This window comes from Polypterus senegalus, chromosome 13 (assembly GCF_016835505.1).
Source record: "Polypterus senegalus isolate Bchr_013 chromosome 13, ASM1683550v1, whole genome shotgun sequence".
Lineage (NCBI taxonomy): Eukaryota > Metazoa > Chordata > Cladistia > Polypteriformes > Polypteridae > Polypterus > Polypterus senegalus.
Window position 1 is genome coordinate 66,087,040 of NC_053166.1, and position 16,929 is coordinate 66,103,968.

The window sequence follows — 16,929 nt, forward strand, 5'->3', positions numbered from 1 at the left end:
TGTAATTTTGGAAGAATTAAGTGGATAAGACTGTCAACTTTTTTTTGGTTGAATGGCTTGTCCTGGTCTAGACTGCTTTAAAAATAATGACTTTGTAAACTGAATTGTCAGGCAAAAAAAACATATTCTTTCTAGATATAACCTGTGTTGGTAACATTAGGTTGAAGGCAGATGCCAAACCAGGACATGTTATCATTTTACCAGAGTACACACTCAAGTCACTTACACTGTTATAGCCAACATGTCTGAAGAAATATGTGAATGACCTTCTAGCTACACCATGACCAATAATGGGCCCTTTTTATTCTCAACACTCTCATATTGTTTAATTCATTTCAGGGTCCCATAAAGACAAAGGTTATCCTTGCAGCGTAGGACACAAGGTAGGAACTGACCCCAGAAGACTCGGCAGTCCATAGCAGGACCTTTAACTAACACTCACTTAAAGCCAGTTATTGAATTACCTAACACCCATTCACACAGACATCTACCTTACAAAACATTCAAACCCAGGATTCTGGATCTGTGTCGTAGCACACTAATCATAATGCCACAGTACTACCACAACTCACAAATCCACTTCATTCAACATAAGGCTGGTGAATGCCTTATCAGGACACAGAGCGTTTTGTAATGACAGAATAAGCACTGTGAGATTGCTGTGATCTGGCACTTACCTTTTAATACTGAGAGAGGACATTAGATTAGCCTTGTTAGTGGTACCTGTTACATTTAACAGGAATGCAAACATAACACATCCAGCCATGATGAGGTCCATGCAATTTAGACCACTACTTTTGAGTAGAAGGTTTTTGATTCCTATAAAAATAGTAACCATTAATGTTGTTCAAGCTATTTTGATTTGTTCTGCTTCTAGGTAAATCTTCAGCTCCCCACAGCACTTCAAAGATGTTGTTATCTATTCTGACAGTTACAATAAGAATGTTTGAATTTTAAGATTGCAACAAAATGAGCATTCATTATCTAGCATCAAAATATAGTCAAGAATTCCATATACAGATCCTAATGGATTTAAACTGAGGTTTTTAAATAACAGTTCTGTAATAGCACACTTCAAAGCTGGTCTGCATTCTGCATTTTAGAAGATTCAGGAAGTTTCCATTCTCTGGCATTTGGTTAACCAACTCCAGCAGGGTAATACTTCTTACTGGCACATTAACATTTATTTTAGATCTTTCCTCCTGTTTTCTATGGGGAGGGAGTGTCTTCCATTTCCAGCCTGATACTGAAAGACGAAGGGAGTTCAAGTTTCATTAAAACCCTACATCCTAAATAGAAATTTCACTGAGGCCTCTCCCTGCCTGTGGTTGCTGTTCTGTATCATTAATACCAGACTACACAAGTTACCACTGGAACCACAGCAAGAAAGAATAAATAACAATTCAGAATCCCACAGCAACAGTACCTATATGTCAAAACCTGGTTTAAAGAATGGAATCAATTAACTGAACATTTTTTCTTAAGTTATGTTGATTGCTTGTACTGCTTATTTCACTTACAGAACCAGGATTGTCAGATAATGCAAACTTTACAATAAAGGAAACAAACATTTTTGTGAATACATGCAGTCTAAACATAAATGTTTATGCTTCCCTTATTCTTTGAAGTCTTCTCACCATTAAAGAGAAAAAACGGTAAATGTTTTCCCATTTAGCTTATTATACCACAGTGAATACAAAATAGCAAAAACTCAAAATTAAATTCAAAAAACATTCTAGAAACATGATTTGTAAGGGATTTAAAAAACAAAACAAAAACAAAAAATAAAACAAACAAAAACCCCACTATATACCTGAATATATTTAAATAAAGAAAACAATATCATTGCTTGATCTGGAGCGCCCTCTAGGGAATGTCAGAATCTGGAAACATTGATTTGACTTTCTAATTAATTTAATCTGTAACTTTTTTTTTTTATTTTTCTTTGCTTTCAGGTCTGAACAATTGGAATGGTTAATACTACTATTATTACTACATTTACTCAAGCATAGAAAAATATATAACTTAATAAAACAAACACGAATATGGCTATCTTGGAAAGAAAATGATCAGAATGCAGAGATTAAAAAATTTATTTAGCAAATAATATTTTAGTAGTGAACAAATAAATGGCTAAGAAAGTTAAGAGTTATATCAGTTTTCCATAAAGAGATCAAGAAAAGAAAATGTAAAAAGAGAAACAGGAAAGTGCACAAACTGATGGAATTAAACACATTCGCCTAGAAAAATGTGCAATGTCATAATATCTTAAGTATCCACAAATGTTTGAATCATTGCAAATGAGTCCTTTCATAATGAAATTGCAGAGAACTTTATTCTGCCAGAAAAAAGACAATGTAGTATATGTCCCTGTGATAACATCTGATACAGAGGATTAAATACTTTTTTTTTTTTTTAATTTAACAAAACAGAAATATGAAAGCAAAACTCACAACTGTGGATACAATTAGTGTAGGTGTGTGCACTTCTGATTATTAAAGAAGCCTTCAATTTAAAAAATTATGAGCAAGATTGTCCTTCCAAATTCTATGGATTACAGCATCTGAAAGTAAAGATAAAAATTAAATGTCACATACTTACACATGGATACAATATTAATTTGCCAAAATGAATATGAAGCCTTCTCTATTAAACCCAATGTTTTATGAACAGACTTTTAAGAATGACAAAACTTCTACATCAGTAAGATGACTTAGAGGTTAGCATTGTGTCTTCACAGCTAAAGGGACCAGAATAAAATCCTTAACTATTAACCCCTTGTGTATAGTTTACAGGCTCTCCTTTTTCCCATATAGAAGTATGTCCAGCTACTCTGGTTTTATTTTCCCATCTCTAAAATATGCAATTTAGGATAGTTGGCCCGTATAGTCCTATCAAGAGTCTGGCAAACCATCCAGAATTCATTTCTGCCATGTACCTGAAAGTCCTGAGAAAGGTTTTGGCTTAGCATCACCCTAAACTAGATGATAACATGGACTCGGTAAATGGGCAGCATTGATATTTATTATGTAGTTCATAGTACCATATATACTTGCGTATAAGTCGGGTCTTGAAACCCGAACAACCAGACCCTGACTTGTAAGCCTGTTCAAAAATGCAACACTTAATTATTTGTTTTTTTTTTTTTTACATGTTCTTGCTTCCTCCAATCTCACACCAGTTTATCAGACACATCACATTTTGTTGTAGCAACACAGTTACCAATTTCTTTTGCCATTTCAACAACTTTTAACTTAAAACCAGCTTTATATTTTCTTCTGATTAAACGCCCCATCGTAGATGAGGGATGCTCTTACAATAAATGTGTGTGAGGGTGTGAGATACAAAAAACACAAAATAGTGCAAAGTCACTTCGGAATAGTTTGGGTATTATACATAGGCACAATACATAGAAAAAAAAGTCAGTGTGCTCCATGGTTACTCTCTCAGGTTGGTGTTAGCATAGCATAATCTTTTAGACCAATAGTGTAAGTTTTTCACATTCGATTTATATGATCGACATTACTGGAAATTATGCAGTAAAATCAAACCCTGACTTATGTACGGAAGAACTTAAACGAGTATATACAGTAATTAAAATTATATATACATGCAAAAGTCTGAAAACCCAGGTCAAATTATGTTGTGTTGACATTTGAAGTAAAAAAAAATGTATAAAAAAAAGAAACATTAAATACTACTTTGATAGTTAATAAACTAAAGAAGAGTCATTTTTACAAAAAATGTTAATGAGATTTGGGCTTCCTTTCAGTTGTAAGGTCTCAAAACACATTAGGTTGTTAGTCTGGTCTGGCTAAGCTTCTTAGGTGTAAGAATTGTGATTAGGAATTGTCAGTAATGACAATTCCACAGCCTAATAATTTCTTTTGACTCTTTAAATGTTGTACATCACTCAACAACCATTGGCTCTTCTAAGCAGCTGACAGAGGATGTGAACATCAAAGTAATTGATGCCCAAAACTGGAAGGCTATGAAAAATTTCAAAGTGCTTCCACATAGCAATTCTCACAATCTGAACTGTCGGTAAATAAATGGCAGTGAAGGGAAAATACGGTGGTCAGGACAAAACCTAGAAGACCAAGAAAGCTGACAAATAAAACAGCTTGTATACTGTGCAGCAAGGCAAAGCAACTCCCCATTTGACTCCAAGGCACCTGAAGGATTTAGCTGAGATAGGTGTGACTAACTACTGACTTAGCAGGATGTCTAAACATTTGCAAATATCACTTTTTTGTGGTTTTTTTTTTACACATTTTTTCAGTTCATGACATAAATAGTAACTACACAATAACAATTTCAGAAAATGCCACTGTTTTAGTTTGTTTGCTATCAAAGTTTATATATATATATATATATATATATATATATATATATATATATATATATATATATATATATATATATATATATATTTTTTTTTAACTCAATTATTTAATATTTTTCTGACTCTAAACTTTAGCGGCTCACTTCTTTTGAAAATGTTATGTTTAAAAATCTGAACTACAGTTAGTCGCACATTTTAACATCACTTGAATTGAAATCTGCTGTTCATGACAGCTGTTGGGCCACGGAAGGACTATTTGGTTTATATTTCTTAACTACTGTACATTATATTATAAAGTAAAAGTTTAAAAGCACATACTTAGTGCAATTATATGCTTTAGTACACAATGTTCTCACTGATATTTTGCATAAGACTCACGGTTATAAAAATATTTAATTGTTGCCAAAATGTGGCAAATGATACTGAAGTAAAAAAAAATAAAATAAATAAAATGCTCCAAATTTTATTTCAGGTAACTCAGTCCCTGAATATACCTGAATTTAACTTCATTAGTAATTTTTCTAACTTGTTCAAACTTGGTAATGATGATTGTTAGTCAAATTCTGATATGGAAAACTATAGAACTGCACATTCTTTTTCATATTATTGTAGGAAATCCTACAAAAAATATTATTTACTAAAGTTTCCAGGACAGAAAAAACTTCTTTCTGTTGTTATGGTTGACAATTAATTGTTGATCACGGAATCGTCGAATAAGTGTACATCTACTTAGAAGTAATAAGAAGAGCTGGATAATTATAGTCATGAGTAATACAAATCAACCTTCAAAAAAATCTGCTAACACACTAAGTGTACACTTATGTAACTGCAAAAATAAAGTTAAATTAAACCAAGAAGGACATAGCAAGTTTGCAACATATACTGAAGGCTTAGAAGTCTGGCTCTGTGTGAATACAACAAATTCTCCCTGTGAACGTATGCATTTTTCTCAAGGTACTCCAGTTTTCCTCCCATATCCCATGTATGCATGTTAGGTTATTTCAATCTTGAAACCTTCTTCAGCAGTGAAGTAAAAGTGTGCGTCCAGCAAAGAACTGGCACAATCCACAAACCCTGAACTAAATGTATTTTATTAAACTGATGCATGACTGGATAAATCACATACTCGTGTATCAGTTCTACTGTTTCTTTTTAATTTCATACTTGCAATACTTAATATGGCCATGTGTAAAAGAACCAGTGCACTTCTGTCTGCCAGTACTTACTGCACGTACAGAACTATAGATAAAACAGTTTCCGAATTATACAAGTGTGACAACACTGGGACTTTACCCCTTCCCAATTCACAACTGAAGAGATTAGACCTTGGTAACAAAAATTATTTTATTTTCAAACTGCCCCTTAGTACAAATATTTAATGGTGATCTACTCCACCTTTTGTATTCCAGGTGAACTGTTGTTTCTACCTTTTCTCCCAATCCCAAGTCCACCTGCTGAGGAGGAGAGGTTTCTTTTAAAACCAGACCAGGCAGTACTTCACCACATCTGAAAAATACCCCACAAGCACTTTTGGGCAAGACAGATTCTCTTTGGGACAGGGAACTTAAATCCATAAAGATTCCTCCAGAAGTGCTCTAAAATTTCTGATGCAGCCCTGCAGGAAACCAAACTGGAAAAATGCCAAAGCTATGCTGCCATCCAGTGTACTACAGGAATATATTGCCCTGGCAGACAAACGGTCATTACTATGACTTCTCATTTGGGAAAGGTATCACCGATCACCCTGGCTGAGATGCAAATCTTCGGTACACATTACCGAATTACACATTAGAACTTTGAAAATATAATTATAAACTGCATGTAAAATGTATAATTTGTCAATTCCTTCTTCAATCATACAGTGACTAAAACAACAACAAAATGTCTAAGGAACCATACCTCATTCTTTACATTGCACTCTTTCTATTTTGTCCCGATATAGCTTGCATTTTTTCCAGTTTTTTTCAGGGTTTCAAGGAGAAGATCCACACTGTGGTCAGACTCAATAAAAACCTTCTTATTTGGAAGATCAATGTCAAACTGCACACCTTTAATGGCACGAAGAAAAAGAAAATAAATAAATCTGAAAGCATGAAGAGAAATTAAGCAGAGAATGAAAGTAAAACACACCAGTTTTACTCTAAAACAGGCATATACAGTTGCAATGACTTAATGGGGGTTTAAAAAACAATATAAATAAGGGTGGGCACAGAGGTTTAGGTGAAGTGTGTTTTGGTGTCTTCCAGCAACATACATTAGCCTCCCTTTATGAAAACCTCTTGCCTATATTTATTTTACGGTACTCTTCAGTGTGGATAGTGTTTAAAACGCTCATTATGGTATGATACTTCTTACCAATGTTTAAAAAAACAAAAAACACCACTTGCACAGCTGAACACCATTATAGATTAATAGCAAAATGGAGTCTTTGAAGACATGTAAATTGTTATTAATTTAATGATCTGAATATGAACATGTGACGCTTACAGGATAGTCTTGAAGAAAAACTACTAAAATGCAGCCTGAAAAGCCTGATTATCACATGATCAAGAGAAAAAAGAAAATGTGAGCTATTCAACATAGCACATATCCTTTAAACTCACTGGTGTTTTGTCCTTTGAAATACTTGTACAACTGTTCTGTTTGCTTCAGCATACTGGTAATATTCTATTACTAGTTACTAATGGAACACATTGACCTACAGTACTAAAAGAAAATGCAAATAAAAAGATAAGGAGCGGTTGATACATCTTTTCTAAGCAGCTACATCTTTCAGTTTATAATATATTTTAATTATGTTATGGTTCACACAGACCAAACAGAGGGCATAGCCTCCAGCAGAACCCTGCTTTCCTGTTCAGGACTAGGAGGATTACACAATGACCCAGCTGACTGAATAATGCACACAAAAGTAACATTACACAACATTAAAATCTGACTGAATTCTAGTAGTGGGTGTCTCAGCCGCAGCTGCCTGTTGCATCAAGGCATTAGAAAACCTGATTTAAATTAAATCAGTGTGGAGTTCTCCCCGTGTGTGTGTTTGTGATACTACAGCTTTCCTCCAGCATTCTGAAGACATGCACCTTAACTGATATCTCTAAATATGCATTACGAAGTGATGGACAACAGCCTTTACAAAACTGTCTCCTGCTTCATCTCAAAGGTGCGGAGTTGAGCTCTCTGTGAATTTTAATTGGATAGGCGGGGACAGAAAGATGATTAACATAGGCGTGAAACGCGTTTCTGTTTTATTAAACAAAGTAATAAAGTTTAGCCTTGTATTTTTTCTACATGATCACTTCAGATGAAAGATAAGGGGTACCAATAATAATAAATGCAAGATCGTACGAGTCCGTGTTGAAAGAGGACATACCTCCTAATTTGTTCAGGACCCTCGTGACCGCACCGGAACAACCCTCGCAGGTCATGTCAACGAAAAACTCGTGCTTCTGTCAAATACAAAAGTAAACGTAAATGCCTTGTACTTACACTGCCACGTAAAACGCCGAATTGACATTGTAAAAACACAACTCTTCCTCCAACGTTTCGTTGACATCATCACATTTGCTTAAAACAAAATTAAGTCAAAGTCCTTACTTTTTCTTTAAGGCTACAGTCTACTGTTTACCTGCTGAACTGGTCTACAGGAAATTAATTTAAACTTCCGATTATTATATAAGATAGTAAAGTTTGGGATATTTCTTTCTAGTAACGCGTACAATTGTTTTAAAGAGATTAAGCAATTCGGCACCTGTCAAACCATGCAAATATATTTGACATGAAAATGAATACTCACCGTCATTCCTCCGAGCAGGTACGATGCAGCCGATTCCAGAGCTTCGTCAGCGCTGAATCAGATGACAGCCCAAACCTTAATTTCCTTTCGCCTTCCCCTTTTAGCGTTTGCCGGCAAGTTCACTGCTGTTTCTGCCACCTACTGGACGGGAGGGCTGCAGGAACGCTATACTGTATACAACAAATATGCGTTAACATAACATGTTACCACCGTCTCCGAATTAAGTAATGGACGATCAGAGAGGTGTTTTCGAAAGAAACACAAACACAATGTCTTGGTTACAATTTTACCGGTTTGTTAAGGACATTAATTTCGAGCCTGTTATGAAAACAAAATCGTTTACTGCAAACTATAATTCACAGAAAAAAAAAGTTTACTCTTGCTGTTCTGTGGAAGACAGAGTACGGTGGAAGGCGCTTTTACTTTTGAGATCAACCACAGCAGGGACGCTGGGTGCACTTCTTTTCTCTTTCTTTTTTTAAGCCATTCTGCCTCATCCTTACCTAAACGTTTAGTGTTACTGTACTGCTGCGTCACAAAACTTCTAATGAGCTTCAGCGGCGGACAGATATCCTGTGGTATGCCATTAAAATGTGTTCTCTTTGATAAACTGCAAGCTTGATCCTGTTCCAAGATTTTTGCAAATTCTGCACACACCGGAATTTGAAGCCAAGGGACGTTTTCATTTTCACTTGTCATTTCCATTCAACATGTGTTAAACGTGAAAAAGATTTTTCTTTAAATTAGATGGACAATCTTTTAGTTCCAGGTCTTTATTTTCATTTTTTTGTTTGTTAAATATATATGTCCGACCCATGTTGAATTATTTTATTTGTCTATACAAGCATTACTAATTTAAATGTTCTCAGTTATGGATGTATTGCCATGTCTGTTTCTATTTGTGTGTGTATATTATATATATATATATATATATATATGTAGGGTATCTTGATCAACTTGGGAATTTATTTGCCCCTCAATGATGGAAAGCTGTCCAGACACCAGGTCAGCAAAGAAGACCCAAACCATGATGCTCCCTCCACTGTATTTCACCTGTGGGATGTTTTCATGTTTTTATGCAGTGCCCTTTTTCATACCATACATATTGCTGCATATACTTCCCAAACAATTCAACTATAGTTTCATCAGTCCACAAAATCTTTTCCCAATAGAGTTCTGGAATGTCATGGTGGTCTTTGGAAAGCTTCAGGCATGAAACAATGTTTTTGTAGAAAGCAATGGCTTTTTCCTTGGTGTCTTCCAATGGACAATTGTTCGGAATTGTTCAATGTTTTGCATACGGTACAGAGATGCTGACCCGTTCCAGTGATTCCTTCAAGACTTTAGCTGTTACTCTAGGACTCTTTTTTACCGAACTGAACATTCTGCATTTTGCCTTTTGAGTCACCTTGGTTGGGTGCCAACTTCTAGGAAAAGTAGCCACAGTACTAAATCATCTCTGTTTATACACAATTTGTCTGGCTCTGGATTAATGAATATTTAAACTCTCTGAAATTACCTTGTAGCCCTTTCCACCTTTATGCAAATCAACAATTCCTGATGGTAGATCTTCTGAGATCTCTTTTTCTGCAAGGCAAGCTTCACATCATCAGATGTTGCTTTGAATATCAAACTCAAAATGTTTGAGTGGTTTTATAGGTCAATGTACACTCTTAAAAATAATTATTCTTTAATATCACTATATGGTTTTTTTATTGGGTTGTGTGGTTTTTCATAGGCCCATTGCGCGACAAAACACCATTTCATTCTGAGATGTGTTTTTTGGATATGAAGCTCATTCTTTGTGCTTTGAAAAACTTCTGAATATGGAGAAAAACCTGAAATCTTAAAGTGTATGGTAAAATGGACTTATACTGTTGTAGTGTATACAGCTAGTGTCCTTTTAAAAGCATGAGTCATTGGTATTTCACAAATCTATTACCATCTGTTCATGGTTATTTACTGTATGGCACCTGTTACAGATCTAAATAAATAAAAGGGTCTTTCTGGAACCTTCATGTGTATGTGTCTTTTGAGGACCAAAAATGGTTCACCTATTGAATTGCTCAAAAGAGACACTATGGCATCTTTACGTTTAAGAGTGTAGCTCTAAATCACACTTCCAAACTTGTTTCATTGATTGGATTACAGGTTAGACAACTCCTGACTCCAGCTAACGTTTGTTGAAGTCTCATTAGCCTAGGGAAGTGCTTACTTTTTCCAGCTTACGCTGTGAATATTTAAACACTGTATTCAATATGTAAGAGAACAAAACTATAATTTGAACATAATTAGTTAAACCAGATTGTTTGTTCATTATTGTAACTTATATGAATTGCATATTTAAAACAAATTCCTACACAAATACAGTTAGTTCTGAAGGGTTCACATACTTTTTCTTGCCACTGTAAGTCTGTACTTGGACAATATTTTAAAAAAATAATGCTTCTGATTAAACTCTTCACGTAATTAACAGGTCTTTTCCTACTCTCATTATGCAGACAGAAAGATTACTGCAACTTGAAATCTGTATTTTGTCCACAAATTTCAACCTGGATTTACATTTGACTGTTTTCTTTTATAATTTCACTTTTAGTGCTTGGACTCTATATCAAAAGAGTGACCATTATAAAAGATAGGACCCAGGAAGTAGATGGTAATTAGAACCAGCTATTTCAGTAACATGCCCTCCAGTAAAAGCATTAGAAAGTAATTGCTTAAATAACAGTTGCATTTCAACATTATTTTGTAAATTCATATACACATAAATATTACTCTGTCATTGTGTAACCTTGCAATGCTATGGGATATACAATTTAAACTTGGCACAATGATAGCTGACAAATTGGGGGACAAAAGAAACTTGACTCCAGGGTTGTGCATCATAAAATGTCTTGGTTATAAACTGTAAAATCCAGGTTTTTTTGGAAAGAAATCCATAAAGTGCCCGTTTTTTACACTTTATTTAGTTGATATTGGTGTATACAAACATTTTAATCATATTAATACTTTCTTTTGAAAGGCTGAGGTGTTGTACTCTCTACACATCGGTCATTTGCAGCTCCTTTATTACAATAAAGGAGGAATAGCCATTTATTTTAAAGTATGTAATTTATATGCAGTAATCCCAAAAGCCTCTTAGTGCATAAGGGTTTAAAGTGTGTCACACATGCGTGCATAGGGTACAGAATTACGGCTCCAATAATGGTAACAGCCTGCCACTCCAGGGGTGGGCACTGTGTATGTCTCTTCTCTTCCTTCCTCTACAGACTAGAAGATTGATGGCTTTACAACAACTAACGGTGTCAGCCTCTTGGACCCACCCCTTTGTGCCAGAAGTCCTTAAAGTCAGCAAATCCACCATCTTAGAGTAACCACAACTAGACTTATGTTTACGTTACCACTTCTTAAACACATTTTTTGTTTCTGTTTCAAAACAAATCATACAGGGTTCACTGTTAGATGTCTGTTTCCTTACATGAGATTCTGGTGATGCTCTTGGCAGCTTTTAAACATAATTGAAATGAATCAAGAGTTGTGAAATGGTTGCTCAACTGAACATACTGCAGGTGCAGGTGTATTAATGCTACTGCCAAAATGCTCCAGGAGACTGGGATCAAATCCAGACCCTTAGGTACTCCTTGCACACTCCAAGGAAACCTAAATTAAATTGACTGCTGACTCTAAATTGCCATATTTGGATTGAATAGTGGGGGTTCGATGATGTGTGTCTGTGTCACATGATTCACTGAAGCACCATTCAAGGTTTGTTCTTGCTTTGCGCTCATTACTGCCAGGATAGGCTCTTTCTCCCTGAGACCAAATATTAGATTAAGTAAAATGTGTGGATGGGCTGAAAATATTGTCAAATGGTGGGAATAACACTGTGAAGAACTCTTTCACTCAGTGGATATGCAGTGCTTTCAAAAGATATCTTCACTGGTAAGGATAACATCCATCTGGTGATGTTGAAAGCACTAGGCATATGGAAGACGAAGGCAATAAACTCAGAGTTGCAGTGTGAACTGGGGTTCCCTTTTTTAAAAAGAAAGGGGGCAAGAGAAAATGATCCAGTAATGTAGAATCACACTTTGCAGACTCTACAAGGATGCCGCTGTGAAACCCATTGGACTAATGTTGGACTCTGAAATATCAAGATTTGATAAATCTAATGTTTCTTTTATGTCAAATCAGAGTAGGTGGCACTATAGCTCAGAGGCAAAGTACTGGATTTGTAAACCAGGTATTTTTTGGTTAAAGACACTGAACAAGATATTTTTGACATACCCAATATTCTGCAGAATTACTTATTACTCTTTAGATGTTTAGTCACAGCTTGCAAAGAACATGCTGGATGTCAGACCGACATGTTTGAAGCAACCATTCTCCAGCAACATTACTTTTATTTTAATCTCATTTCCTTTAAACATTCCACATTTATGTACTTCTAGAAAAGCTTTCTGTAACTCAGAACACATATGTAATGCTTCCTAAACAAACACCAAAACCAATTTGAAAGGCTCAATCTGGCCAATCAAATAAAAATCCCAAGGAATGTTAAAAATGTCTTAATACATGAATTTACTTTTTTCATATTTTGTTCGAAGAACTTTTTATCAAATGGGGACTGACTGCCTTTCTTGTGGTTATTCTACCCAGGATATAGAGTTGAGGTAAATATTAGCTACCTAAATGAACTTGATAGAATGTATGTTCTCTTTTCACTGTCACACTTCTTATGAGTTACAGAAATAAGACAGAAGATGAACTATTGCAAAAAATCTGTGCATGCATGCAACTATCCATTACTGGAATCAATAGAATATTAGGGAAAGCCAGAGCAAACTTTGGCAGCACTGGGCAGAAATTAACCCTGGGCATGGTGTCAATCCACAAAAAAGTACTCACTCATATTGATCAATCTGGATTATGAAAGAAATACTGGAGTGCCTTAAACTCTAGCACAGATGGTGTCCAAGCTGGGATCCTCAAATTGTCTGATAACCACTGTATTGTTTAAAATAGGGAAAAAATATTGAATGAACCACACAGTAGGAATAAACTGCAGTAACTGTAAGATGGAAGAACGCCTTATAAAATTACTTGGTAATTTCATCAAGTTTAACATGTTAATGAAAAAGGATATGAGAATTAACTAACATTACGTGTGGTTTTATGACTCTGACTTTTTTTTTACTTGTGTGGTCTGCTGACTAAGATGTGTATGTATTTCAACAACTCACATTTTTCTCTTCCATGACAAGGACTATTTTGTATTTTTTTTTTTTTTTACCTTTTCTTGAAAGATGTTTGATATAGCCAGCATTGGTAGAGTAACAGCTCTAGCATTGACCCTGAAGAATATTAGCTCAAGGCATGTTCTTCCAGAATCTGCAACATAAAGCAAACAGAAGTGTAGAATGGGTTATCGAGGGCAGACTGTTAAACCTACACATTTGTATTTCAGATCACAACTACCATACTGTATTGGTTTTGAAACCATCCTTTGTACTGTTTTTAAGTTTGTCACACATCATAGATGCACCTAACACATTATTCAACAAACATCTGCACCACCATCAACTTAAGTTATTTTACACAAATAAAGACTATCTAATTGCTCAAGTTTACCAGTATTGTATCTGCTTATTCTGAACATTCAGCAAGAACTTAAAAATACCAATGGACTGGAGCTGAAGTACCACTGCAACTCCCAGACTCGATACTGTCTGATGTATGAGTCCTCAACTCCAGTACTGAAGAACTACTGTGGCTGCCGGTTTTCATTCTTACCCTTTCTCAATTGTTGAGATTTTGGTGCTAATTAACTTCTGTTCCTTTCATCTTAATTGATTTGTTTTTTTAAGATGTTGTCCTCTAAACTGCTTCATTTTTTTCCTTAGATGGTACCCAAAAAGAAATGCAATGTGAAGTGAGCCAACAGATGACCAGCTAAGTCGAGGCCTCAAACTCCAACCGGTTTCTTAATTTGAAATCCATTATTTAATTCAATAGCTTGTTGGTGCTCTCATTCTACCATGGCAGACATTTCCAAAACTGTTGATTTTCTTTTTTTCTAAGAACACTGTCACAATGTTTTGTGGACCTGAGTAGATGCACATTACTGAGACCTTTACCTTTCTTCATTTCAAAAATTCTATGAAAGACACAGATTAGTGAGTCATGTGTTAGCTCTTTTTTGAATCTCATTATCGTTTGACTGCTAATTAAGGAAAAAAATAAAAAAATAGGGTTTTTCAGTCTAAAATAGTAATTCAATTAAAAGTAAGGCAAAAGAGTTAATAACCATCAAAAAAGGGTCACTAATTAAAAAGGGGTTGGAATGAAAACCTGCAGCCACACTAGCTCTCTAGGACCAGAGTTAGAGAGCCCTGGTGTAATACCACCTCATCCTGTATTGCCAGCAAGTGCTTACATGACCCCACAGCTCCACATTAAAATATACAGTTTAGGGAATGTAAGAGAAAAAAATTGCTTATAAAATCTTTATTTTACTTGCCTTTTCTAACTCCGTCATTAAAATAATGATTCAGAAAGGATTTACGTGTATGAAGATAATACAGTAAATTATTATTTTACATTTTCCTGCAGATGTTAGAGAAATAATATAACTATTTCAACATGGAAAATGTATCACAACTTAAAAAATACACAGAAACTACAGGTAGGTTATGACTGTCCAAAAGCAGACATGTAAAAATGTTAAGCATCAAAACATGCTTTTTTATGTAATACTCAGTATGATAAAAGGGCACTGTAGTTTTGGAAAGCATCTTTTAGTTTCATAAAATGTGAATCTTCAAGCAATTTTCCCCTTAAGATGCAAACTCTGATTTGACAAGAGAAAATGGTGCTTGTACCATATGACAAACTCTGTCCTCCACCATCTTTTTGCACTCCTGCACATCACCATTGTTGAAGCAGTGTACAATGGAGAAGTCATTGGAGAATGTTTGTAGATAACATAAATTGGTTTTGTACTTAAAATCAGTGGTGTAAATGAAGAAAAGTAAAGAAGGCCAGACATTTACTTGCAGTGCCATGTACTACACACAGTACTAGGGACTTACATATTGTATCCTGTTTGTGAGGCATCCCATGATCTAAGATGCATTTAACTGCATCACTGGAGAAATAAAAGAAAATGATCTGAACCATGGTCAGCATTATTTAGATGGGATAAGGCTCTATGGAGCAAGCAGATCAGATCATCACTTACTCCTAGAAGGCAAATTTCAAAGGATCTGGGAGGTCTGAAAACAGGAATCAAAGTTATTCTGGCCAGAAATAACTCTGACACCTGGTTACAGACCATCTGGATTTTCTGAAATTACTCATAAAAACCTTTATAGCAGATGACGTGACAGTAACTTGTCCATAACCTTCATAGCACTGAAGTACCTATTTATGGACACTGGGATAATTAAGGATTATTTCACAGTTGTTGTACCCTCTTCATTTTCAGTGAAAGTATGAATAGGTGCTGAAGTATCTCAAAGAGCTGTGGAACATAAGCTTTCAGAACCCTAAAACTGATGCCATCCAGCCCAACTGCCTAACCTCTGTACAGATTCTCAAGCTCTCTTTTCATTAGATCAACAAAGACAAATGGCCTGTGAATGGGAGAGGGGGTGCAGTGTCATTAATGGTGTTTCATAATAGGAAATTCAAGAAGGTGATATAACAGATGGACTGGCTTTTCCCCATCTAATACACAAACAGGAAGACCTGACTGACCGATTGGTGTAAAATCTGCTCGAAAAAAAATCATTCTTTCTAAATTAGGTGGGTTTTCTATACAAACTCAGCTTAACCCTAGAAACTGAACCAATCATGATGAGTTCATGTGTGTTAGGAATTGTGCTTGTGCATGCACAAATGTTTTTGTGATTGCTCAGCAAAGAAATGGCACATGTATTCAAGTAATGTCTCTAACCTAGATAAATGGGAAAAGATAACTAATGGGATAGATGACTTCTCCTAAATGCCCTGCTAGAAAAATATTCTAGCAAGAAGCTGGAAACAGAGAATCAGGTATTAATCTTGTTAGCCCAGCGATTACTGCTGCTGCTTCATGAATACAGAATCCTTGGATTCAAATCGCACAGCTTATCTTGAGAGGGAGAACACTGTCTATGTCTATGGTGGTTTCTTTTTCTTTTCCTGAGTATCACAGTTTTCTTCCTACACAATAAAGATACAGTACGTTTGATAGTTTAATGTGAACTTCTAACTGATTAAATATGTCTGTGCATATGCAGGCTCTGTGATAAATTAGAATGTAGAGCTACCTAGACACGTTTTGGCAAACCTAAACTAGAATATTCAAGTTTGAGAATATTACGTTACCGTCTTCTTGTTTCTGATCTGGTTGCTTGCATTTTGCACCTATCTCTAATGAAAAATACAGGATTAATTTTCAACCAGAGAACTCACTTTTGTAACAATTGAATTTATTTAGGGACTCAGACATTTTCAGGTAGAAGCCCAGACATGCTAAAGATGGCCAAGTGATCAAAAATCTTTTTCAAATAATGTTAACAACTGAAGCGGATACCTGCCTCTAAAGAGTTAAAAATGGTAAAAATCATTTTTTTACCTTACTATATGTTTTAACAAAAAATACTGTAAATGTGCAAGACTGGGTTCAAATTTTGGCTCAGTCCCTCTCTGTACTTCCTCACATTTTCTTTGGATACACCAGTTTTCTTCCATAATCTCAAGGATGTATCAACCAGTGACTCTAAATTGGCCCTATATACGC

At 35.3% G+C, this 16,929-nt stretch overlaps 1 protein-coding gene across 1 annotated transcript; it reads right to left on the minus strand.

Annotated features, from left to right (window-relative positions):
* Positions 1 to 2,075: 2,075 nt before the first annotated feature.
* atox1 (antioxidant 1 copper chaperone) lies at positions 2,076 to 8,255 on the minus strand. The gene is made up of 4 exons (XM_039774828.1): positions 8,145 to 8,255; positions 7,722 to 7,797; positions 6,245 to 6,393; positions 2,076 to 2,563 (listed from the first exon to the last, which is right to left on the minus strand). The coding sequence occupies exons 1-3, from the start codon at positions 8,148 to 8,150 to the stop codon at positions 6,269 to 6,271; spliced, it is 207 nt and encodes a 68-aa protein (XP_039630762.1). The 5' UTR covers positions 8,151 to 8,255; the 3' UTR covers positions 2,076 to 2,563; positions 6,245 to 6,268.
* Positions 8,256 to 16,929: the final 8,674 nt, after the last annotated feature.

What these genes read in the sequence shown, in the direction of transcription:
- atox1 (XM_039774828.1), bottom strand. An exon ending in GGTCCTGAACAAATTAGGAG is followed by an intron (nt 6,394 to 7,721) that starts GTATGTCCTCTT and finishes GTGCCATTAAAG; the next exon opens with GTGTGCAGTTTGACATTGAT.